The sequence below is a fragment of the Phragmites australis genome, chromosome 22 (genome assembly GCF_958298935.1).
Source record: "Phragmites australis chromosome 22, lpPhrAust1.1, whole genome shotgun sequence".
Taxonomy (NCBI): Eukaryota; Viridiplantae; Streptophyta; class Magnoliopsida; order Poales; family Poaceae; genus Phragmites; species Phragmites australis.
The window spans coordinates 23,339,557-23,364,936 of record NC_084942.1 but is presented as its reverse complement, the minus strand read 5'-3'; the positions used below and the strand labels follow the sequence as shown (position 1 = coordinate 23,364,936).

Here is a 25,380-nt window from a genome sequence, read left to right as displayed (position 1 = left end):
TTTTTGAACTGACAGTAAATAAGCATAATCGACAGTGATTGTATATATCACTACCAATTTGTAACACGAACTGACAGTGATACAAACTATTATTGTCGATTCTTGAACTTATTTCGCTCGAACAGTCAGTGATTTAATCTAGGGAAAAAAATTAAGCATTAATAGTGATAAAAATAAAAAGATTAATATTGCTAATTACCATATTAATAGAGTTCATATGATACTAATTACACTATAAGCTGTCATCAGCATAAGACAACGTGCAAAACCCTAACATGTGTGTTGACTACCCATAGCCAAGATGATACTCGACCCACGAACGGGGGTCGTTGTCCTCGTCGTCGTCCTCATCGTGGGCGTTGTTGTTGTCATTGGCAGTGGCGTCTGTGGCATCACCATCACCAAGGTCCTCCTCTTCCTCCTCCTTGTCCTCTACCTTTTTGGCCTTCGGCTCATCGATGAAGGGATGTCACACCTCGTCGTCCGACGAGGGGGATCTTGGCAACATGCCAGAGTCCAAGGAGGTCAGGGGAGCCTCGTTGGACAACCCGCTTGGTGGGGCCTCCTCCTCTCTAGACGAGGTTGTGAGTGTGGGAGGCGTCCTCGAAGAAGGTAGTGGAGGTAGCAGCGGATCCATGGATCATGTGGCGATGGACGCAGCTAGTGGTGGGCGTGAGAGAGTGTAGCATATAGGTTCCTAAGTAAATGATAAGTATTTTGGTAATTAATGATAACTTTATTATTGTGACTAACAAGTTTATTTTGAAGAATATTAAACTTTAGTTCACAATGATGATTATGCAATTTTGGTCCTTAAAATTGATGCTATGAACGATCGAAGGATATGAATGACAAGATTAAGAATCTTCTAGTTATAAGTATCATAAGAAGATGAAAGATACTTAAAGTAGTATAAGTTCTATTTTCTAGTTCTTTGATCATACTATAAAGAAGGCTAAGAGTAGTAGCTTGATCTAGTTGCGTATAGACTTTTGGATGCACAGTAGTAGTTTAATCTAGTTAAATTTAGACTTTGATCGTACTATAAAGAGAGGCACAGTTGTGAAATTATAGCGCTAGGTTGCTCAGAGAAACCTATGGACGAGTTGTCGAGAAGTTAGAACTCAACAAAATTTAAATTCGACGAGTTCTGAAAAGATTATTAACGTCGATTCGGTGCTCAGCAAGTTCTATACGCTGAAGTATTTTAACTCAAAAGAGAAAATTTAAGACTATACTGGATGATCTGGTGTTAAGCACTAAGTATACGCCGGAATATTTTATAGGGGGAAATTCTTTAGAGGAAATGTTTTGAACACGCCGGCCTCAACGGAGTGTTTTTTAGAGATTTTCTCGGTGGCCTCGCGGCCATCGCCGGACTCGGATTCCAACTCCCGGCCGTTTCCGGATAGGAACTGAACAAAGACGTACACGGCACCGGCTACAACACCACGCGCGTGGCCATATATAAATAGATCACAACTAGCTGAAGACTAATCGTAATCCAGAGATACTTGATCAGCAAGCTAGGGTTGAAAAGATTGATCCTACCGCCGACTTGATCAATCCAAAGACACAACTAATAACGATGAAGGACGCGGCGGGGCTGGCACTGTGTTACTTCGACACTGTGATGTTCAAGAAGACAGGCGCGCACGGAGACCGCGGGGTGGTGATGGAGGTCATGCCCGGCAAGAGGCTTAGCGTGTTGTGCGTCGACGGCACCGAGGTGGTCCAGAAGGCTCGCGACATCACCGTCGTCGATCGGAGCTTCTTATACCCAGGCATGGCCGTCGCCTCGGCGTCGGACCTCAGTGGCCAGGCCGGGGTCGTCACGGGCGTCTCCACGGCGCTCGACCTGGTTCAGCTCGACGGCGAACCGACGGTTGTCGCTAGGGACGTGTCGCCAGCTGAGGTGCAGCGCGTCAGGGAGCTCAACCCGGGCGACTACGTCGTTTCCGGGCCGTGGCTCGGCCGGGTTCTTGAAGCGTCCCTCGACGTGGACGTATTGTTTGACGACGGAGCCGTCTGCAGGGTCACTGTCAGTCGGCCGGGCAGAGAACTTGAAGCCACCATGGACAAGGACAAAGGAAACAGTGATTATTTCTACCCGGGGCAACCTGTCGTCGGCCATGGAACCGTCTTTAAGGCCTCCCGATGGCTCAAGGGCTACTGGAAGCCAACCCGCGTGAAAGGCACCGTTGCCAAGGTCGAGATGGCCGGCGTGCTCGTCTACTGGGTCGCCTCGTCGCAGATGGGCACCGAGAGGTCCCTCTTCCAGGCGTCCGCACCTCCGGCGTACCAGCACAACTCTCACAACCTAACATTCTTCTGCTCCGGCGATGGCCTCCTGGTCCGGCTCTGGATTGTGAGCGAGCGTTGCTTCTTTCGCTCCCCCCACTGCCGCGGCCGCGCACCTACTACTTGTAGAACCACTGCCACTGCCAGCAATCTGTATGAGTCGTCGTTACCGCCTGCATCTACCGCAACAGCAGATGAGGATGGTCAGGAATCACCATCTGCTGCTGCCCGTGGGCTAACAAGGACGCACCGTAATCGGCTGAGGATGGGGGTCAAGCGGATGCGGCGACTAGATCGGAGGCGCGCAGAGTTCGAGCTGTCAATGTCCGTCGCCGATGTCCGCACGACGGTCGACGTGTTGTGGCAGGATGGAACGCGGCAGTACGGCGTGCCATCGGCAACGCTGCACCCCATCTGGCACCGGAACGAGCGAGACTTCTTCCCGGGGCAGCGCGTCATCCGCAGTACGCCGTCGCACGTCGCCGCTCCAACTACTGCTACGGACTTGGATGCAGCTGGACCGGCCGCAGCACGTTTTGGCATCGTCAGAAGCCTCAATTACAAGGACCAAACCGTGTGTGTGTCTTGGTTGAAGGCGGCGACGTGCGCAGGGGAGTACCCAGAGGTCGACTGCGACGAAACCATGAGTGTATACGATAATCTGCGCCGGAGTTTCGACCACAAGTTATTCTACGGAAATATTGTCGTTCGCCTGCAGCCAACAGATTCAGCCAGGGTCGACGGCGATGGTGGCAGAAGCACGGAAGAGCCAGTGCCGGCACAGCGGAACAAGAAAAAGGGTGCCGCCGATGATCTTTCATGGGTCGGACATATCGTTGATCTTTGTGATGCAAAATACCTCCAAGTCAAGTGGGGTGACGGCAACACGTCAAAGGTAAACATCGATCGTCAAATGCAAAATTATCATGTGTTTCATAAAACAATATAATGTTTCTAGAAAAGGGGTTGTTATCCAGTGCGTTGGCTTTTTAATCACAACCATATATGCAGGTGTTGCCTCATGAGATTGCCGTAGTCAAACCACAAAGTGTCGACAAGATGCTCCATGACTTGGGTGATTGGGTGTACGAGGATGGAGACGAGGACGATGCCGTTGACAAGGCACAAGAGGACACGCCTCAAGAGCTCGCCGCCGCTGATGACGAAGCAGATGACGATTCTAGCAGCGACAGTGACGGCGAGGATGGCCCTGCAGCGGCGAGGACAACAGGCTTGGCGGATGCTGTCGCCCAAGCAATGATCCGACTATACGGTGAAGTGCTTGCCCAGGGCAAGAGGTATCTGGTGAACGGGTCGGCGGCACTGGCCTCGAGATTAGGACGTGCTACCACGGTGAACATCGAGACACCCGCGCCAGTGTCCGGTGGAGGAGATGACAAGGAAGCTGCCGCTGCTGTGGCATCGGCAAGCGACAACGGAGGAGATGGCTCTGCCGGGCAAGGGAAGGCCGAGGCAGATGCCACCGGTGGTGGTGACGACTCGTTTCGCTTCCTTCATTTTGAGGTCGTGCAGAGCCCTCCGGATCACCATTACCTCAACAACTTGGAGCAGGTGAGTAACTGGTTAGCTAGTACGACCTTGAATAAAACCCTTTGACTATCGATATACGTGAGGGCTGGGGTTGCTTAATAGTCACCCATGGCCATGGATCAAGATCAAAGTTAGAAGCAAGCATATCTCAATACTAATCTAATGGTTAGCACTTAGGAAAACATATTTTTTACTTTATACAACAGTGTTACTACATTTTCAGTACACTTTGTTACATACGTGTGTGCTGTATATCATGTTAATGTAGTAAGCAACAAGTAAAAGAGACTTGCTGTAGGTAGTCATATGTTTATCTACGTAAGTTGATGAATTGGCAGAACTAACTTCATTTTAAACTTTTCAAAGTGAAGATGATGTAACTTAATTTGGCCATTAAATTTTTGCTATACCACATATATATATATATCGTCGTAACTGATGTCCTATTTGCCCTGTATCATTTTCAAATACTTAATCTACATTTTTGTAAGTGATTTGTCATATATACCAATTTATCGGTGCTGACTGCTAGCTAATTGCTGTTCGTGTTTTTCATATATATTGCATTGATGGATTAACAGGGCACTGGTGGTGGAAGGAAGTGGATAAAAAGAGTACAAAAGGAATGGAAAATTCTTGAGAATAACTTGCCCGGTAAACTGTGAGAAAACTTCTACTGTTGCATTAGAATTCGATTGGCATCAAACCCCGGCCACGTACAAACAACACTTTTGATTTTGACACGTACGTATCTGAATGAAATTTGCAGACACCATCTACTTGCGGGCGTTTGAGGACCGCATGGACCTGCTCCGGGTGGCGATGGTGGGCGCCAGCGGGACGCCATACCACGACGGCCTCTTCTTCTTTGACCTGCAGCTGCCGCCGTCATACCCCGCCGTGCCACCGCTGGTGAACTACCGCTCATTTGGACTCCGTGTGAACCCCAACCTCTACCAGTCCGGCACGGTGTGCCTGAGCCTACTCGACACCTTTGGCGGCAAGGGCACCGAGCTCTGGTCACCGGAGGCGTCGAACGTGCTCCAGGTTGTCGTCTCCATCCAGGGTCTCGTGCTCACCGCCCAGCCCTACTACAACGAGGCCGGCTACGCTGCTCAGGTCGGCACGCCGGAGGGTCGCCGCAACGAGCTTCCATACAGCGAGAACACCTACCTGCTCACCCTCCAGACCATGCTGCACTTGCTGCGCCGGCCACCGGCGGGCTTCGAGGCGTTTGTCAGGCACCATTTCCACCACCGCGGGCGGCACGTGCTCCGGGCGTGCGAGGCGTACTTGGCTGGCTGCCTGGTCGGCACGCTCGATGGCGAGGCGCGTGCCACGGAGCTGAGCAGGAAGCGGCCGTGCTCGGTGGGGTTCAGGCTCGCGCTCGCCAATGTGGTGCCGCGGCTCGTTGAGGCGTTCAATGAGATCGACGCCGACGGATGCGAGCAGTTCGACCGGCTCCGTGCAGCAGCCGATGAACAGCTCTTGTTGACCAAAGGTATAAATTAAAACGGAGTGAATATGGACAGCTCTGCTGTGCCGGTGCTGGTTCTCTGGCCTGCAATTAGACTATAGCAGTCTTTTTGTGGCGGCATGCAATAGACGAGCACTGCAATTTGCAACAACAATCAGTAGTACAAGAAACAATAGAGAGTAGATCGATCCATGTAGTCATGGACTTTGGTTAATTTTGTTCTTCTAATTATCTCAAGATCGATGTTGGACCGAGTGGTACAAATATATATATACTACATGCTTCCTACATTCAGCGTCATAAATCTCAAATGAGGTTCTAGGCACCGGCGAAGGAGTTCCTTCGTCACCACCATCCTCGGGGCGATACTACTCTTGACATCCCGATGACCTCCACCTCTTTCTCATCCTCTTTCCCTCCTCTTGTTTTTTTTTTTTTTTTTGGCATGTGCTCCTTTTTTTTAATTCTGCGAGATACTTGTATTATGTTTCTTCTTTTTGGTGTTCTCCGGTTGAGTAGCGAAACTAGTTGGAAATTGGATGGACATATGAATTCTGAGCTTTAGGTCATGGCTCAATGCGTTTGTTTTTTGTTGAATGCATAGGAAAATTTCAGAGCTTTAGGTCATGGCCCATGATGCATCTGTTTTTTTTTAATGCACATGGATATTTGTTGTGGCATTGGGAGGCACATCTCTCCTACTTAAAAAAATTCTTAATCCATATATCGTTAGCTTTTATTTTGCCCTCGTGTCCGCTCGCCCGCCCTTGGTCTGCCCCGCACGCATCGTCCGTCTGTCAATCCCCTGTCCGCCTGCCCGCTCACCCACACACATCGTTTGTCCAATCGTGCCTTTACCCTCCCGCAGGTTCCACTCGTCAGCGTGTTTCGCTCCGCCCCTTGGTTCCGCCCGAAACCACGTTCCACTCCTCACCTCCCTGCTCGTGTTCCTCTCCACTTCGCCCCTCAGCCCAAAGATCCACCCCCATCGCAGCAGCCTCCATCCCCCGCACCATCCTTTAATCCTCACCCTGCAATCTACAGCTCCCCCGCCCCCGCCCCGCCCCCTGTGAGGTTTGTTATTCTCCCTCTCTTTGATCTCTCTGTTGTTCAGGCCCCGCTCATCATCCCCAACCTCCCAAGCTGACCCACTCCGCCGGCCGAACCCCCTCCCCCCCCCCCCACGTTCCGAAGTGCTCGCACATCCCCAACTTAGCAACCGCCCCTCCCATGGCTATAAACCCATCCCTGACCCCCGGCCGAGCCTCCCTTTGCCTCACCGCGCCCAAGCCCCCAAGTTTCATCGGATTTCCCCCACTAGAGAGCTTGTGCGTCGTCATCGAACCTTCACCGCACCCCGCCGCCATTGCCGAGTTGATTCGCGTTATCCTGACACCGTATGAGCCTTCGCCGGTGTTCTTCGTCAGCATCTCGTTGACCGCAACCGATCTCTATTGAATTCCAACTATTGCACATAACTCCAGAGGCCACTGAAGCCGCCATTGAAGCCTAAATGTCATTAAGCTTCTCCGGTGTGCCCCGGCATAGTTCGAGCCATCAAACAGGTTCGTTGTCGTCTCCTCTCCGTGCTCCTCTGCTTGCCGTCGAAGATCGGCCTCCATGTCTGCTTGCCGTCACCGTCACCCTTACGCCAGAGCCAAGGTAGCTCGCCATCCACTGCCCGATCATAGACCAATGCCTGAGATTAAAAGGTAAGATACCCCTCCACGAGCTAATAGGATAATGCCATGTGTCCACTTTGATGACTGCGTCTAAGTGAAGCCACGCCAGTGAGCCACATCGGCATCTTTGTCCCACATGGCGGTCCAGTCAGCGTCACGTGTCGGTCCACATTAGCCTCCTGAGCCAGTCAACGTGCTGACGTTAGTATGACGCAATAAGTAGGGTTTATAGTTAAAAACTAATCTATTAATTCTTTTAATTAGGTAATTTCGCATTTAAGTCCCTATTTTTTGTTTTAAAAAAACTTGTCAACTACTATTTTTTACATATATCCCATGTAGATTTATTTATTTACATATATGCCCTAAAGTTTTACAAATAAGCCCTAGACTTTTATATTTTTAGCAAATAGTCCCGGTTCTTTTAAAAAAGACCTCTGCAGCTTAAAACCTTTTTAACTTTTTCGTCATAGCTCCGTTTTAGGCGATTCTTGCGCTCATACGATTGTAGTAACGTACTTTCTATTTGTAGGCTTTTTAATAGCACATTGCTACTGTTTGGTATGTTGTTCTTAGTTTTCCCTTTTTGTTGTTTGTCGGTAGTTTCCGCGATTAGTCGATTACATTTCGGAACAGTTTGAGAGGCTTCAATCAAGATTTTGACAACATTGAGTAGCACTACGATAAAGGAAAGTGTCCTTGATCATATTGATCCCATTGTACGAAAGTATTTCTTTCATTTCTATTGCATGCTTATCAATATGAATCCCATGACTAGGGTTTACTAGATTCCTCCATGATTATCCTTGCCACTTGTGTTGTAGTTTTGGTGTCATGGATAGAATTGCTTAGTTGTGTTGTCAAATTGGGGGTTTAAATGTTAATCTGTTTAATGGTCTATGGAACATGAGCTGGTCTGATAATCTTTTTAGCAACATGGAACATAGGGATTCTGAGGAGGAGGTGGTATGATGATGGTGTAGGTATGCGCTGTGGGTTGATGGTAGTACCTGCTTGGGATCCTAAGGATCGATTTGTGAAGCCTATAACCCGGCACAATGATGCAATCATGAGGCTTATATGGGTATGATGTCACATCCCAAATTCTTAATCACGCATTTAAGCAAAATCATGCTTCTTAAGTATTATGCTTAAATTTACGTAATAGTAATTCGAAGCACTAATGCCCTTTGTTAAAAATCATTTGGATGAGAGAAGAAAATTGAGGGAGAAAAGAATAAAAATTGCATTAAAAATACCTATTTTCTCTAACATGTGGCCCCACCATTCCACCCACCAAATTGCATTGGAAATACCCATTATCAAATACTCAATGCTTGTCATCGGCTTTGTAGTTCACCTATACATAAGAGATCAAGTTTTTTGTTAGGTAACCAAACAAGTTTAGTACCTTTGACCTGAGATAAAAGAGCTTTAGGCACCTAAAGTTGTCTAGGAAAGTTGCTCTTAACCTGAGTTTCAATGAACTTTGTCATAATTTTACCATTTTTAAGCTTATGCAACAAGAAATGATTTTTATTAAAAGTGGACTTGTACTTAGAAGGCATTTCTCCTTTTTTCTACCCCAAGATTTGTTTGGATTTATCAAAGCGTATGTTGTATGCCAAAGTAGGGAGGGGTTGAGTAGGAATTGGACACTTCCTTGTGTTGTGGCCAGTGACCTCACAATGTTGGCAATATGAAACAACTTCCTTGATGAAGCAATTCTTAATTTTTGGTGACTTGATGATGCTTTCCACTGGGATGGAGAAGCACCCAAGGTCTCTCTTGTTGAAGTACATCGCATTCTTTACAGGCATTTCATTGTGCTTGTATCCCCCTTTGGTTAATCGGACCACATATGAATTGAGACTTGCAATCTCATCTTTGAGCCGTTGCTCCTTTGCATGGTTAGTCTTAGAAGATGACATAATATCATATCAAGAAGAGCATGGTATATCAATAAGATCTCCGCAAGAATTAGATACATTGACCTTAACAATATCAACGTTAGCCGACTCATTAGTGCTAGGGTCAATGGCATCATAAGCTAACTCAAATTCTTGGTATTTGAATTTTAAGTCTACATGCTTAAATTTAAGCTTCTTGTTGCTTTCTTCAAGTGACTTACTAGATGCAACTACTTCATCATATTTTTTTAAGCAAACTGTTGCATTTAGCAAGTAACTTATTATGACTAGAGCTAAACTTAGCATGTACATTTTCAAGAGATTTGATTTTAACTTTTTGCTTCTTGATTATAGTAGAATGGTCATTCATGAGCTAAGATATATTATAAGGTGAAAGACTATCATCATTACTATTACTATCATCTTCCTTGCTACTCACCTTGTTGTTACCTTTTGTCATGAGGCGCGTAGGTGGTGGAGGAAGTGGTAGATACTCATTGGTGATGGTGAGACCCACGAGTTTCTCGTCTTCATCGTCACTTGAATCATTATTTGAGCTCTCGTCGGATACCCATTCAACAATAATGTAGGTTTTGTGACCTACATCCTTCTTGTTGAAGAGATTTTTTTCACCAATAATGTAGGCTTTGCGGCCTACACCCTTCTTGTTGAAGAGATTTTTCTTTTTCTTATTATCTTGATCTTTCTTCGTGTTCTTGTCCTCATCATCACTTGAATCATACTCTTTGTTCTTGTTTCTCTTATCGGGACGAGAACAATTATATAACATATAGAAATAGTAACCACAATTGTACCACTTCTTCTTGTCTCCGTCACCGGACTTATCAAATTTCTTTGAGCGAAATTTGTTCTTCTTGGTATCATAGTTGTAACCATTGTTGCCCAACTTATCATCCTTGTGGTTCTTCACTTTTTCTCATGAGGAGAACAAGCTTGGTGCTGGAGTCATCATCATCATCTTCATCACTTTCACTTGATAATAGAATCTTCATCTTCTTCTTCTTCTTCTTCTTCTTGTCTTCCTCAACTATCTTGGCCTTGAGAGTAAGATTCTTCACCTTGATCTCCAAACAAGAATATGTCATAAGCATGAATCTTCCCTATAGCATCGATGATGGTCATATCATTGATGTCTCTTTCGTTAGGTAGAAAGATGACAATATTGTATTGTGGTTTGAAAGCACCATCAAGATTCTATAAATGATGTCTTCTTAAGACAATTAAGTAAGCTCAAGTGAGTTAATTTCCTCAATAAGAATGTTCATACAAGAATACATATCATTGCACAACTCATTGGGAACATCTTAAATTGATTAAAATTGTTCATTAGCACATGATATCTTTCTTCTCGAATTTTACTTGAACCCTCATGAATTTCACATAGATCGGTCCAAATATCATGTGCTAACTCCTCGCTTCTTACTCTATAGAAAACTTCTTCACTAATTCCCTCAAAAATAACATTTTAGCCTTAGCATTTCATCTAATTTGTTGTTAGGTAAAAGGCTGATCAAACTCGATGGAGGTGGCTAACCAAAATTTAGGGAAAATAGTCTCAGGATATCTTGCCATGCGAACTTTCCAATATGTAAAGTTCTTTCTCTTGAACTTTGTCACATTACTGTCATTCTTAGGGGGCATTGCTCTAGAATTTTAAGTCTATTAAGAGCACGAGACTCTGATACCAATTGAAAAGATCGAATGGCCCAAGAGAGGGTAAATTGAGTCCTAAATAAAACTATTTCAACCAAACTCTAGAACAAGTAAACAACCTTATTCTAGATGAATAGTAAAGCAACTATAACGCCCAAATTAGATAGAATGTTAAGCAAGAATATATACAAACTACAACACGAAGTGAATTACGGAATATTAGCTTGCAAGAAAGTAAACGCTCAAGATAAATGCAGGAAAGTAAAGAGATGAGCAAGAAGAAACTGAATTTTTTTCCCAATGTCTCGAGGAGTTAGCACTCCCCCTAATCCTCGTTGAAGCATCCATTAAGGATATCGTTCCCCTTGAGCCACTAAGACTCAAGTGCTCTCTCATGATAGCCACTTCTCCATCTTCGGATTGAAATGCTTCAAACCAAGCACAAAGTCTCTCTTAGGATTCCTACAAGAACTTCAAGAGCTCACCAAGACATCTCTAATCACCAAGACTGGCTAGGTGTTGCCAATCACTAAGGGTAACAAACAAATAGGTTCGCTTGACCTCAATCAAGGCTAGACTATAGCTAGATACACACTTGCTACTCTCTTTACACTAATGATATCCTTAATCTTCAATTAAGAATTTTGCAAATCACTCTAGTACACTCACTTATCTCTTAATAACACACTAAGTGTTTCAGCTCTTCTGAATCACAAGGTTAACCAGTGAGACGAAATGAGGGCGTATATAGTCTAGAGGTCAAAAACTAGCTATTGCTCAACCACCCACATTTTTCGTGAACGACAAATGATCTGGTGTGCACTGGCTCCAAACACTGGATCACCCGGTGTGAATCTTTCACCAAAACTAGCCGTTATAGTGTCAAAATTACTCCGACAAAGTCTCCGATATATACGCCAGACCACCTGATGTGTATAAGTCCATATTCCAGTCAACATAGGGAATTCCTCTGAACTTTACTCCGTCGAAGTACTTAATGTGTGCGCCAGACCATCCGACATGTACAACCTTGAATATCAACTTCTGAAAAATAATCCGACAAAGCCATCTTCAAACTACCGGACCATTCGACATGTACAAAAGTGACAAGGGAAAAATGCTCCGATATGTATAAACACCTCATCGCCGAACCATCTGATATGTAGAGTTTTTCCAAAACTTGTACAATTCAAACTTCTTTAAGTTCAAGCTTCTCGTCAACTTAAATATGGGCTTCTGTGAGCTACTTAGTATTAGAATTTTAAGTGTGTGCATCTAACCAAATCTAGACTCAACTAGATCAAGCTACTATCTTAGCCCCTCTTTATAATACGATTAAATAACTAAAAAAGAGAACATATACTATTTTAAATATCCTTCATCTACTTATAAACTTAAAACTAAAAGACCTATAACCTTGACGATCATATGATATGATCATTCATTCAAAACAAAATAGGGATCAAGATCATCCAACATTATTATAAACTAAATTTTTAAAAACCCTTCAAAACAAATTTATTAATTATAATAATAATTATCATTAATCACTAAAACACTTACAATTTACTTAGGACACCATTTGTTTGCAATCGGTAGAACAGCAACAACGCCTTCCACAATGTTTCCATAAGCTCATGACTGATGTCAACAGGAACTTGGAACCAAAGAACCGAGACAGATTCACTCAAAATCTTGCAACATTCAGACATGATTTCCGGTTGAAGTAACAGTTGTAAGATTATATTTGGAATCAAGGGTTTTAATTCATGGTGTTTGCCTGTTCTGTTTGGTGAAGTAATTACTCAGATCAACACTAAGTTTAGTTTGTATGATTGAATAAATTCTTTTTATTTATTGCTCTTTGCTCACTTGCGAACTGTGTTCATGGAGGGAAACAAAAAATAACTTGAGGTCGTTAATTGACGCCATTGTAAATTTGTAATTGTTGGACGGATCGTATGCTGTAATTGGAATGTTGCTCTCAACTGTTAAGCGGCAAACAGAAGGCAGAAAGCCAATGCTGGCTAAATTTTCTTTTGGAGATTCTTTTGCAAATGCAGGCTAAATTTACGTTTGGAGAGTAATATAAATTAAATGTATGCTGTATAACTAAGGTGATCAATCCTGTTGACGGTACAAGCTAGCTGTGTAGAATTCTTTGCACAGCGATAGCTGAATTCGTTTTATTTCGCTTGTTAATCATATTTCTTTCATTTCGTTCTTTTTCGATTCCTTTCTCTGTTCTTATTCTCTTTGTTTTCTCTCATCTTCAACAGCTTTTCTTTGAGGGGAATCATGAAGGAAAATAAGAGAGAATCAATCTCGTCCTGAATAGAATGACTCTGAAAATCCCTTCGTGACGGAAATCGTGAAGGAAAACCGTTAGAACGCTGAAGGGAACGAAAATCTCATCGTGAAGGAATTCTGGACCCTGAAATGAACAACGGGGCTGTTCACTGATAGCCCTCGTGTGTCGAGAACTAAAATGTGGTCATATGAACCTAGAAATTTGCCCATCTATTAGTTGATAACGAAATTTGGCCTATATGTGGTTGGTTATGTGCCAGATTCTGCATCCTAGGCATGGAATATGATGCAGAAAGAATAGCGCCCAACAAATTCGGCCATCACCATGTAAATTTATGAGTGAATTTCACAAAACTCTATTAAAATTGAAAAAACTATCGAAAATTACACTTTTAAAAACCACTTTCATGAAACTACACTTTTATGGAGAGTCTATATCACAAAATTACACTTTTAAAAATCAACTTCACAAAACTACACTTCTATAATCATATCATATCACAAAACGACATATTTATATTAACTCTGTATCGCAAAACTACACTTTTAAACCTAGAAAAATTATATTTTTACGATAGGGAATGAGCGCGTATATATAGTTTTGTGACGTGTAGTAATAAAAAATGTAGTTTTGTGAAATTGGTTACTAAAAGTGTAGTTTTAATATATAGTTTTGTAAAAATGGTTTTTAAAATATAGTTTTATGATAGTTTATTCAATATTATTGTAGTTTTGTGAAATTGACTCTAAATTCAGATAAAACCACCTGCCTAACAATGTTGACTATTTAGGCATCAAAGATCGAGGGAACAACAAAAGCTAGCGTGATAACCTCAACTGAAAAACACTTTATGTCCTTGAACCGTTCATCTTTTTCTTCTTCTATCGAAATGATGTGGAAGAAGAGCTCTCCCTTTTTCCTAAAAGAAAAAAAGAACAAAGAGAGAAAAGAAGAGCTGGGCTTGTGATTCGAAAAAAAAGGAGACAAGCTTAGCAGCTTGCCCTGTGTTAATGTTAGGCAAGAGAACTTTTTAATTTTTATACTTGGAAAATAAATTTTTTGTAAAAATAAGCATGCATTTGAAAAACGTTGTGGAACTAGACTATTGTCGCACGTTGGAAAGATGATGACATGTTTAAAAATAAAAAAAAGATGACGACATGTTTAAAAATAAAAAAATAATGTGTTTCATTGATCTCAAAATTAACAACACTATCGAAATAGTCATGAAAAAATTTGGTGGTGTAGAGAATACTATGATGTAGCTCTTAAAAAATCCAAGCAATAGTCTAGTTTTACAAAAAAAAATAAAAATCAAACGTACGTCTATTCTTGCACATTTTTATTTTTGAAATAAAAAATAAAAAATTCTAGGCAAGAGGATGTTTTATGGGCCTGGCCCATTAATCAAGTCCACTAAGTCCGCCAGGGTGGAGCTTACGTGGAGGCCCGACCGGGAAATAACCGTTGCAAGTTGGCCGACGAGTCATTCCCGCATCATGCGCCCAATCACGTCACGCCATTATCCGTTACGGATATTCCCGGAGCTATTCTATTCTCTCTCCGAGAATATCCATGAGAGGATCCCATGCTCCACATGTCACGTTTTATTTGTTTGATGTACACGCCAAGCTCTCCACTGTGTTCCTCTCACTTGGCCAACGGTCGAGCTCTAAGATTTTGTGAAGTTACGGGCTCATATGGAGCTGGTGCTAGCTACTTGTATGTGTCGTTTCAAATATACAATAAAATTATAATCGTACAATAGGTTTTATTTGATATAGTTCTAGATCCGAGATCTATATTGGATCTAAAGTTTGCATAATAAAATAAAATAATTTAAATATTTATTTTTATTCAAAATAAAAAATAAATGTTTCAATCAAATACCTTCAATCCACTCATAATTCTAGATCTTGAATTTCTTATAGCAGAATATGATCAGTTTCGAGAAACCTAAGATCTAGATCCATACCAAATAGCTCCTTGATAGGGCTCCAAATCTAGGATCCACGATAGATTTTGGTGAAGCCCTACCAAACAGGGCGACTCTACAATTTTATAAATCTCCCCACTTCCCTATATAATTCTGTAGAGCTATCAAAATATTGCTCTAAATATGGATCCGCCCCGTAAAAACCAACCAGTTCACCAAATTAAGGTGATATTACCCTTTTTTTTATCTAGATTCATACCAAATAGCCTCTTGACAGGGCTCTAGATCTAGGATCCACGATAGATCTAGGTGAAACCCTGCCAAACAAGGTTACTCTATAATTTTATGAATCTCTTCACTTCCCTATGCAATTCTGTAGAGCTATCAAAATATTGCTCTAAATATAGATATGTCATGTGAAAACCAACTAATCCACCAAATTAAGGGGATATTACCTATTTTTGTCATCAATCTACTGAAAAATTTACTCCACTATAGATATGTATAGCAAAATTGGAGCTGAAATCATACCAAATACCTTTAAATCTCTATTTGGTATAACCTGTACTTCTACACAATCCGTTTCTCGGAGAATTCTGTGAAAAATATATTATGCTATTTTAAATTGTGCAATTCATTCTTAGAATCCACTTATTGATAATCTACTGTAAAATCCTATCATTTAACATAATTTCTACGAAATTCTCCAAAATCTACCAGCAAAAACTATACCAAACATGATCTAATACTCTTACTCGACCAACTATAAATCCGACCTCATATTGAAGTTTCCTTGGCATATGCGCGGTTATGTATTCGGTTAGCTCTACGAGAACTAAAGGACATTATGGCCTGCTTGACCTGTCACTCTGACCTAGTGTGGGGATGGTCGTGTGACATCGTTGCCGTTTACAAAAGCTGCCACAACCTTGCAGAAGATCACCACCCACCATGCAATGAGAAAAAGGAGAGGACAAGCAATTTTGGAGTATGAAAAAAAAGGAGAAGATGGATGTAAGACGAAGAAGAATATAATAATTTAATTAAGGTGAGGATAACTAGGATTGGAATAAAAGTGTCAAGTTCTCCCTTGTGTTCCTCTCACTTGGCAAAATGGTCGAGCTCTAAGTTTTTGTGAAGCTAGGGCTCACATGGAGCTGGTGCTAGCTAGTTTGTATGTGTCATTGCAAATTATACAATAAAATTTTAATTATGTAGCGAGTTTCACTTATACTCTCACTTGACGCGTTATAAATATCACCTCACATTAAGTCTCATTGGCATATGTGAGGTTATGTATCACTGTTTGAGTTCTATGAGATGAAAAGCATCATGACCTCTTTGACCTCTCGCCGTGACCTAACGTGAGATGTTTGTGTGACATTATTACCACTTACAAAAGGTTATCACAACCTTGTAGAAGATTAGCCCCCACTATGCGAATAAGGTGAGGACAAGCGGATTTGGAATATAAAAAAAGAGATGATAGATGGAAGATGAAAAAGAATATAATAATGCAATTAAGGGGAGGATAACTGGAAGAGGAATAAAAGTGTTCAAGACTCAACTAAAAAAAGTGACATGCAGAGGTAAAGCGTGATTCTACTTATGCATCAGCTTTTAACTTTAAAGCCTTCAAAGAGAAGTTAGAGCATGAGCTAAAAAAAAGTATAAAGTTGAGACCATGCCTTAGTTTTGTCAGAACGCATTCCTTAAAATTGGATCCCATAGTCGAAAGCCATCCATCTACTACAACAACAAGGATTAAATTAGTTTTCAAATAAGGCCTAATGGTTTTAGGACAAAGTCAACTTAAACATCGAAGTAACTTGTCTTTACACTCATTTGATGATAGTTGGATACTTAAAGAAAAATCCGTTTACTATCACGGTACAACGTAAATCTATACTACTGTCCCATAAAAACCTTTACATTCTACCTACGGTATCATAGATACGCTTCGTAAAAAAACTATACTAGAAATCAGATGTAAAACCCCAGCAAAATTGGTAGGCACAAGCTTGATACACACAGGAGGGAAATAATAAAATGAAAATCGCATACTACTCGCAATGCGGATGTCCTTCAAGTTACACTGACATGCGGGCCCTACCCAACTATTTTCTTCCGGTGGCTACCGTGGTCGCCTCGCCCCTGTTCCTGGTCCAACCGGACACCGATCCGACCCGACCCGACCGGACCGGACCAGCCACGAGACTCAGTGGGCGGGGGGCGGCTCGTGCTCACCGTCCTCTTCTTCTTCGGGCTCCGCACTCCGGCTCGCTGCCGACCGCTTCGCATTCCAGTTCCGGCGCCATCTCCCCCCCCCTTCCTCCGGCGATCCAAATCCCGAGCGGCGCCGCCTTGCCACGGAGCTCGGGACCCAATGCCCGCGTCCCCGGACCCGCCCCGCTCCGCCGACGGCGACGCCCCGGTCCCGGATCCTGCGCCCGCGCCCGCCCCCTCCGGCTCCGCCGATGAGGAGGACGACCGCGTGTTCCTAGTGCCCCGGAGGTCAGTAGAGCCCTAACCCTAGCTCGCCCGGTCCCCGATCAGAGCCCCCAGCCCCCCTGGGTGGCGCCTCGGCCTGCTGACGAGATGCGATGCGGTGGGCGCAGGTGGTGGAGGGAGGCGCAGGAGGGAGCAGCGATCGAGGCGCCCGGGGTACCCTACGCTGCCGCGCCAGCGGGTCCCACCTCCTACGGCATGAAGGTGTTCAGCATGTTCAACTCCGACCAGGCCTTCACCCTCCGCCGCGCAGACGACCTCCTCCTCCTGGCCCCCGACGCCTCCGTCGCCTCGGCGGGGAGGAGCTACGCGCTCGTCGCCGCCGACCTGTTCACCAAGGCGCGCGAATGGTGAGAAAGCCCGCTCTTTTCTTTTGTTTCCCTTACTTTGGGGTAAGAATATAATAGGATTGAATGCCTTTGTGTACCTCTGCGAGTCGCGAGATTTATTTTGGCTGTGCTATTTGCTTGTGAGATAGCCATGGACTAATGCGTAGGATCAAGCTTGGATGATTGATTCGTAACAAAGCAGCGTAGGGTATGTACTGTAGGTAGCATCCGCATTGTACTGGTAATCGTGCTACGTGACTTGGTTATGGCGGCCCTAGAATGGGATTTCAAAGTGTTATACTTGTTGCTGAAAGTGAGTGAGATGGATAATATAGGGTAACCGACTAACCGTCTGTTGCTCATTCATGTTCGTGCGCTCTACTGATGATTGGCTGATGTGCAGGCCTCTTACACGCCACCAAGCTGTTTGCTAGTTGAATAAATTACCGCTCAGGATGACTTCAAATTGCCAACTGTCTAGTAACGGCTCGTGCACACAGTAGTTTAGCGTTATGCATGTATTCAGGGAGTACTAGTATGCCTAAGCATGATAAGCTCTGGAGGTGGTGCACCTGGTGTTACATGGAAAGTTCATGGCAACTATAACGGCATATGATGGGTTATTAAATGTCTAGTGTCCTTATTGAAGGCGCCATATTTGCTTCCATAGATCTCTCTCTCAAAAGAAAAACACATTTAGCTTCCATAAGGAGACCATAGTGTAATTTTAGAAATCCTTTTTTTAACCGTGCATTAAATCCTTGGTTCATCCATATGTGTTAGAACCTAGATGTGATCAACGCAAATCCAACTTTTATGGAGACTCTCCATGAAGCTTGAGTTGGATTAATAGCCCGTGGTTGCTCCAAAGTTTAAACTACATTGAAGGAATGCCTTAAGCCTCAAGCGAGTCAGAGCAAGAAATCTGGTGGTGCATTGGAAGCCTTCATTAGGTGGATGGCTGAGAGAACAAAGTCTTGTGCTGCCTTTTTTTTTTTAATGTTTTGAGTCTAAAAACTATCGAAAAGTTTCTTGAATGGGATAAAAAGAAACCCTTTGGACGTTAACATCTTAACGCAATGCTGCACTTAATAGTTAAGGCTAGCAATTACTAAATTGTATGCTTAACTGCCTATACTTAATTTATTTTTGCTCATGTGACGTTTCTACTATTTTCTTCCTTGCAGCTTAATCTATATCTTAATTTTGTCATGCAGGCATGTTGATTCTGCCAAGTTGGCAGGCAAAAAATTGCCACTTATTGAAGAGGGCTCAGTAAATATTTACCCTATAATGCTCAGAGTTTCAGCCACACGAGATACCAATGCGCTAACTGTGAAGATTGGCAAAAAGGTACGTGTTACGTACTTACGTTCCGCTCTATTCTTGTAGTTTGGAAGAGAGGTTTCTTAAGAGAGCTTGTTTACTTAAGGATCTTAATATTCTTTATCTTTTAAGGATGATCTTTCCTTCAGTAACATATCTTGTGTTTTTATCTTCTTTTTGACATAATCAGGACAACTCGCCCGAGAACTTTAAAAGAGCAAACAAGATTCTGACAGCAGACTCTGAGCCGGTATTTTTCTGACAGTCCTTTTGCCCACTTAGTTATGGTGGAATGCTAAAGTTCTTTCCTTTTTACTGCATGTTCAATTTAGGTTCACATATGGGATTTTTCTGGGCGAACAACATACATATTGATGAATGAATGGAACCGAATGCCCCAAGACCCAAAATCCGCAGATCAGGAGGTATCTTCTCCATTAAGTCTGCCACCTTATTGCTTATTGCTATAAATTGTACACGATTGCATTGTTCTGCTACCTATTTCTTGGCCCTCTCGCTAAATTAGTGCATAAAATGTCATTGTTGATTATTTTTATTAATTTAGTCCCACGTACCACTCGCTTCTGAATGTTTAGTGTGTCAAGGTTCTTATCTTCTCTTCTGAAGTAGACACATTTATTCTGTACTAAATTAGTGCTTCTATAATTGAGTTATGTGTCAAAATCCCACTTTTGTTTGTGGCTCTATTACTAGTACCTCTTTTACTTTTTTACATCCTCTTTGTTTGTGGCTCTTGTTGGGTTTCATCGCTAGCCTAACCCAACTTGCTTGGAACTAAAAGGCTTTGTTGTTTTTGTTATTGTTGTTGAAATCCCCCTTTTGTCGATTGAACTCCTTTCCATTGAATTAGTTGTCTCGTATACTGAGCATGGATAGACACCAATTCACTTCAATTTCTCTCGTAGACCTAGATCTTTCGTCATGTCCCTGTAAAGTTCCTTGAACAGAGGATGCATGTTACTTGTAGAACCTGAAACAAAGGGCCAGGATACCTTAAAGAAAAGGTGCACTTAGCTCGTTCTGTTTATTTCTTTTTTGTGGTATCTGTGTCTTGCTATTTGACCTTTATTTTCTATTTTACATATATGTTCTTCCACATTCTTGGTAGCACTGCTTAAAAAAATCGGCCACCTAGGCCGCCAAAGCGCTAGGTGCCACCCAACCACCTGCCTAGCACCTAGCACTTTTTTGAATACTGCCTGGAAGTTGTATATTTCTTCTTTTGACTTGCTAACAGGATTTTGTAATTGTAAATTATATAAGAAAATAGAGTTATATATGATTCCAGAGTAAACTAGGAAGTTTGTAGAACTAGTGCATGAGTTATTATATTTTAGTTTCAGTATTCATTGTTTTCTTATTCGGTGCTTTCATTGTGTTGGCTGTCAACCATATACTTTTTTATTGGGGCCATGGGGGCTTTGACCCATCCCCAGGCCTATATAGATGATGAGTTGGTTTCTGCTAGCTTATCCAGAGTGACCTGTCTGAGTGGTCAATCAGACCTTTTCTCCCAGTTGTTTGTTGAGATTCACCAACCTAGCATGCACTTATTCCGAACTAAGTTTTCTAACAGTTTCAGTCTTGCGATATTATCTTCTCATATAGTATTCACTTTTGTAGTATATGTTGCTTATACTTTGCTTCACATTTTCAGATGTCTCTACAAATACACATTTATGATTTGTCAGAGCCTATGGCTAATGGTGCTGATGGGAAAAAAAGCGATTTAGCATTAACAATGGGTAGCTCAATTTTTAGCAACGGCAGTACCATGTGCATGGATCTGGATTCATCAAGTAGGATCTCTAAGAAAGTTGGCTCTGGTTTAACAGGGTTAGACAATCTTGGAAACACATGTTTCATGAACAGTGCAGTCCAGTGCTTGACTCATACTTCAAAGCTGGTTGACTATTTCCTTGGTGATTACTACAAAGAAATAAACCCTCATAACCCACTGGGGATGAAGGCATGTTGAAGTTTCTTTTACAGTTAATACAGTTTATTTATTCATGGAACTTATTATTAATTTTGTTTCCTGGACTCAATTGGAAAATGTTTCTTAAATAGGGGGAACTCGCTTATGCATTTGGAGATTTGTTGAGGAAGCTATGGGCTGTTGATAGAACCCCAGTTGCGCCTCGCCAATTTAAGGCCAAACTTGCACGCTTTGCCCCCCAATTCAGTGGCTTCAACCAACACGATTCACAGGTTTGTTGGCTTTTTTTATTTTCGAAAAGACACCGATGTCCCAACCCCAAAACACAAACACTCCAAAATATTTCTTAAAGTAGGCCCCATGCAATAGCTAGCTATATATTAGCTGACTTGATCCTACTAGTATCAGCTTCAGGGTCAAGTAACCTGAAGCCCCAAGATACGGTGCTAATGTGTTAATCCTGTTGTTTGTTTGCAATATCCAAACTCTATGGTGTTTATAAAGGGTGATTTCTACTTGTTGGGGTATTGTACATTTATATCTCCTTGTTTATAGTTACTTAGCTTTTTAGCAATAACTTGTATATTACATACCTCAAATGTTTTGCAATGCCAATGAAACGTTTCTCAGATTATATTTGTGTGCTGTTTGTAGGAGCTCCTTGCTTTCCTATTGGATGGACTCCATGAAGATTTGAATCGTGTAAAATGTAAACCATATTCTGAAGCAAAGGATTCAGATGGCCGTGCGGTTGAAGAGGTCGCAGATGAGTACTGGGGCAACCATTTAGCCCGAAATGATTCTATCATAGTTGATATCTGCCAGGTTAGTTTTGAATGTTTGTAGTTGCTCTATTTTCTAAGATACGTACGGACCTCCATATTCTTCTATAACAAAGGTTGTCACCGCCCGATTGAGTCTTTTTCTATATCTTCTATTACCTGCGTAGGATATTGCAAATTACTACTTTTCCTTTTTTTCTTCTTGGTATATACTACGTTCCATGCTTATGCAAGCAGCTTTTATAAATCTACTGATATAGGAGCACAAGTGGAGAAATTATGGGTATATTCCTTGGGATCAGTACCTTATACGGCTGTAGATTGAACCTTGAACTGTACATATCTGTTATACCAGTGTGCAGAGTAGATATATATGTGATCTAGACAAGGGACCTGTGAACTGTGATACATAATTTTTCAAGTTTCAGCCCAATGAATAGTGCAAGATCAGAAATTCCCTCTAGTCAGATAGGTATACTCCAGGAACATTAGCTAACGTTTTATTGCAGTCGATTTGTATTCCCATAGTTGAATGGAAGTTTTGCAGTTTCGCCCCAAAAATATATGTTATCAAATTTGTAAAAGAAAGGGGAGAGTATCACTGCAGCACCCGTCTGCACATGAACACTACCATATTACACTAGCTCTCCAAATGTCTCGCTACATTGGATACTTGATGTAGCTTTTCATCAAACTATGCAAATCACTTCTTGCTGTACAGTCCAACACAATCATACCATTCTCAGTTTATCAACCTGGATCCTAAACAAACAAGGAGGTTTCCAAGCCCTTCGGCTGGGCATTCTCGTATGTAGTTACTCTGGTGATGGATATGGTATGGTTGGGACGTATTAAGTCAACACCCTTCTTGGACTCCTTGTTGTCCAATGTCCACAAGGACTTGGCCTGGTTCATTTGATTAGCTGATGGCACTTACATATCAATAGCTGTTATTCTGGTAGATACATATAATATATGGGCAGAACAAAACACATTCCTTTTTCACACCCTTGTAGTTCATGTGCTGGCTCTGAGATTTATCAATATATCATGCCCAATATTTGTGCAGTGGTACGAATTGTGTAGTGAGACAGCTTTTCTTTTGTGGCTACTTTAATGTACATGCTTTTATCTTCTACTTATTGTCTTTGGTGCTTCATTGACAGGGTCAATACAAGTCAACATTAGTTTGCCCCATTTGCAAGAAAGTTTCTGTAACATTTGACCCATTTATGTATTTATCTTTGCCCCTGCCTTCAACAACAATGAGAACAATGACCATAACAGTCTTCAGCACCGATGGCACTACTGGGCCATCTCCTTACACTGTTAGTGTTCCAAAATCTGGAGATACTAAGACACTTGTGAATGCATTAAGCAATGCTTGTTCGTTGAGAGATGATGAGCGCCTCCTGGTTGCTGAGGTATTCCTTATTCCTGCAGTATCATTATCATTTTGAAAGCTGCTAAACATGCTCTCATGTTTTACCTTATTGCTTGATGATCACCATGTAGATCTACAATAGTTCCATTATCCGGTACTTGGACGAACCTTCTGAAGTCATCTCCTTGATCAGAGATGGAGATCGTTTGGTTGCATATCGGCTTCCGAAAGACAGTGAAGATGCTCCTATAGTGGTGTTCAGAAACCAGCGTATGGAGTAAGGACAATCTTCTCATTTTCTATGTTGTGTTGATTGGATATGAAATATATAATGGTTGAACATTGAAACTAAATCTGCACCTTGACACATTCATTTCAGCTTTCCCTCATTTATTGTTATGAAGTGCATAGAGAACCCATTTTGCAACAAAATCATCTTTTGATATGCAGGTTGTCCCTCTCTAGTTTTGGCAGGAAGTCTTGGAAGACTTTTGGCACTCCTCTTGTGTCAAGTCTTCCTGATACAATAACTGGAAGTACTATCTGCAATATTTTCCAAAAGGTTCTGACTCCATTCAGAGTATCGAAAGATGTTTCAGATTCTGATCAAACAATTGGCGAAAGCAGTCTAGTTAATGAAACTGTAGAAATCGATATGAGCACTGATGCCTCAGAGTGCACCAGCATAAACAACAATTTTATTGAGGATGAAACAGTGACTGAAGATGCAATGCAATTTTTCCTGATTAATGAAAAATTCCCAGACCAACGCCTGAAGATTGAAATGGATCAACCTGTTACACTGAAAGGTTTGCAGAAGCGTCTGCATGTGGTTGTGTGTTGGCAGGACAATGGACTGGAGCAATACAATCTTGGTTCTTTGGATTCTCTTCCAGAGATTTACAAAGCTGTGTTATTTGCAAGGAGACCACAGGACACCTGCTCTCTATATGCATGTCTTGAAGCTTTTATAAGAGAGGAACCATTAGGTCCAGAAGACATGTGGTATTTCCCCCCTCACCATTAGTGTTTTTTTCCTATTGTAGTTTTTTTACACACTCTTTTGTAGTGTCAGCTCACAAAACCTTTTAACAAAAAGAAGTAACTTTGGAACCATGGTGATGAAAGAAAGTAAAAATAATTTTGTCTTGATGATGGCGAAACTTTCAGACTTATACTGTAAGCTTATTCCTGTCCTTTGATTGTTTGTAAGTTTCTTTTCATTCTATTTTACAGGTATTGCCCAGGGTGTAAAGAGCATCGACAAGCTAGTAAGAAGTTAGACCTTTGGAGGTTACCAGAAATCCTTATAATACACCTAAAAAGATTTTCATACAGCCGGTTCACAAAAAACAAGCTAGAGACATTTGTGGACTTTCCGATTCATGATCTTGACCTTTCAAAGTATATTGGTAACAGAAGCCAAGAAATTTCGCACCATTATCGACTGTATGCTATCAGTAACCACTATGGAAGCATGGGAGGTGGTCACTACACAGCTTATGTTTATGTAAGTGTTCTCCCCCTTGATTGACTTGCATGTTTACATCATTGACAAGCTCATGTACTGTTCCTCCCTTGATGCAGCGTTTGTTTCACATTTTGAGCTCTAAGATAGAGCAGGCCTCTTATGATGTGCTTTCTTTGGTGCAGCATGAAGGGAAAAGGGGGTGGTGCGACTTCGATGACCGTCATGTGGGTCCTATAACCGAGGATAGTATAAAGACATCGGCAGCTTATGTTCTTTTTTACAGGCGGATACAGGATGGTAGCTTAGATACAGAAACGGGAATGGATACTGATTGAATTCATGAGGAGCTGTGGCGAATTTTGAGCCCAGAGTCCCAGACATTGTACAGTTCTTTGGTTGGGGGATAGTTCTGCTGCCAAAAAATCGGATGTTTGCAGCTGATTTATGTCGATTTAAGGAAGAGACGGCAGCAGCAACCATCATTTTGTGAGTGACAGGGATAGTACTACAGGTGGGAGAGGTGGTTGTTTCCAGCATCCTGACATGGATCATCTGCGTGTACAATGAGGAGGTACAAAGGCGCCGCAGGCAGGCTGTTGTAGGTTGATACTATACATGTTTCTCACCCAAGATTTTCTAGGGTCCAGAGGCGTGGGAGATAATTTCTTGTAGTAGTTCCCATACAGGTCCCCTCCTTTTTCTTGACATATGTAATTGATCGTGATAAATGTTGGTTCATGTCGTTACCATGGGAATAAATCAGCCCAGATTTTCTCAA

At 42.2% G+C, this 25,380-nt stretch overlaps 2 protein-coding genes across 3 annotated transcripts; both read left to right on the top strand.

The window, feature by feature from the left end:
* The first annotated feature begins 1,588 nt into the window (after window positions 1–1,588).
* Window positions 1,589–5,647, top strand: LOC133904631 (probable ubiquitin-conjugating enzyme E2 23). Its single transcript, XM_062346100.1, has 4 exons — window positions 1,589–3,196; window positions 3,313–3,873; window positions 4,434–4,506; window positions 4,622–5,647. Exons 1-4 carry the CDS (start codon window positions 1,589–1,591, stop codon window positions 5,362–5,364), a joined length of 2,985 nt encoding a protein of 994 aa, XP_062202084.1. The 3' UTR covers window positions 5,365–5,647.
* Window positions 5,648–17,119: 11,472 nt separating this feature from the next.
* Window positions 17,120–25,380, top strand: LOC133904967 (ubiquitin carboxyl-terminal hydrolase 8-like). 2 transcript variants are annotated; one of them, XM_062346642.1, is made up of 13 exons: window positions 17,120–17,356; window positions 17,461–17,700; window positions 18,897–19,032; window positions 19,196–19,255; window positions 19,338–19,430; window positions 20,684–20,995; window positions 21,097–21,237; window positions 21,620–21,790; window positions 22,914–23,171; window positions 23,263–23,408; window positions 23,597–24,136; window positions 24,368–24,641; window positions 24,785–25,380. In XM_062346642.1, exons 1-13 carry the CDS (start codon window positions 17,229–17,231, stop codon window positions 24,935–24,937), a joined length of 2,652 nt encoding a protein of 883 aa, XP_062202626.1. In that variant the 5' UTR covers window positions 17,120–17,228; the 3' UTR covers window positions 24,938–25,380. The 2 variants fall into 2 exon arrangements, with proteins under 2 accessions (XP_062202626.1, XP_062202625.1); XM_062346641.1 differs by having other exon boundaries at window positions 17,121–17,356; window positions 23,582–24,136.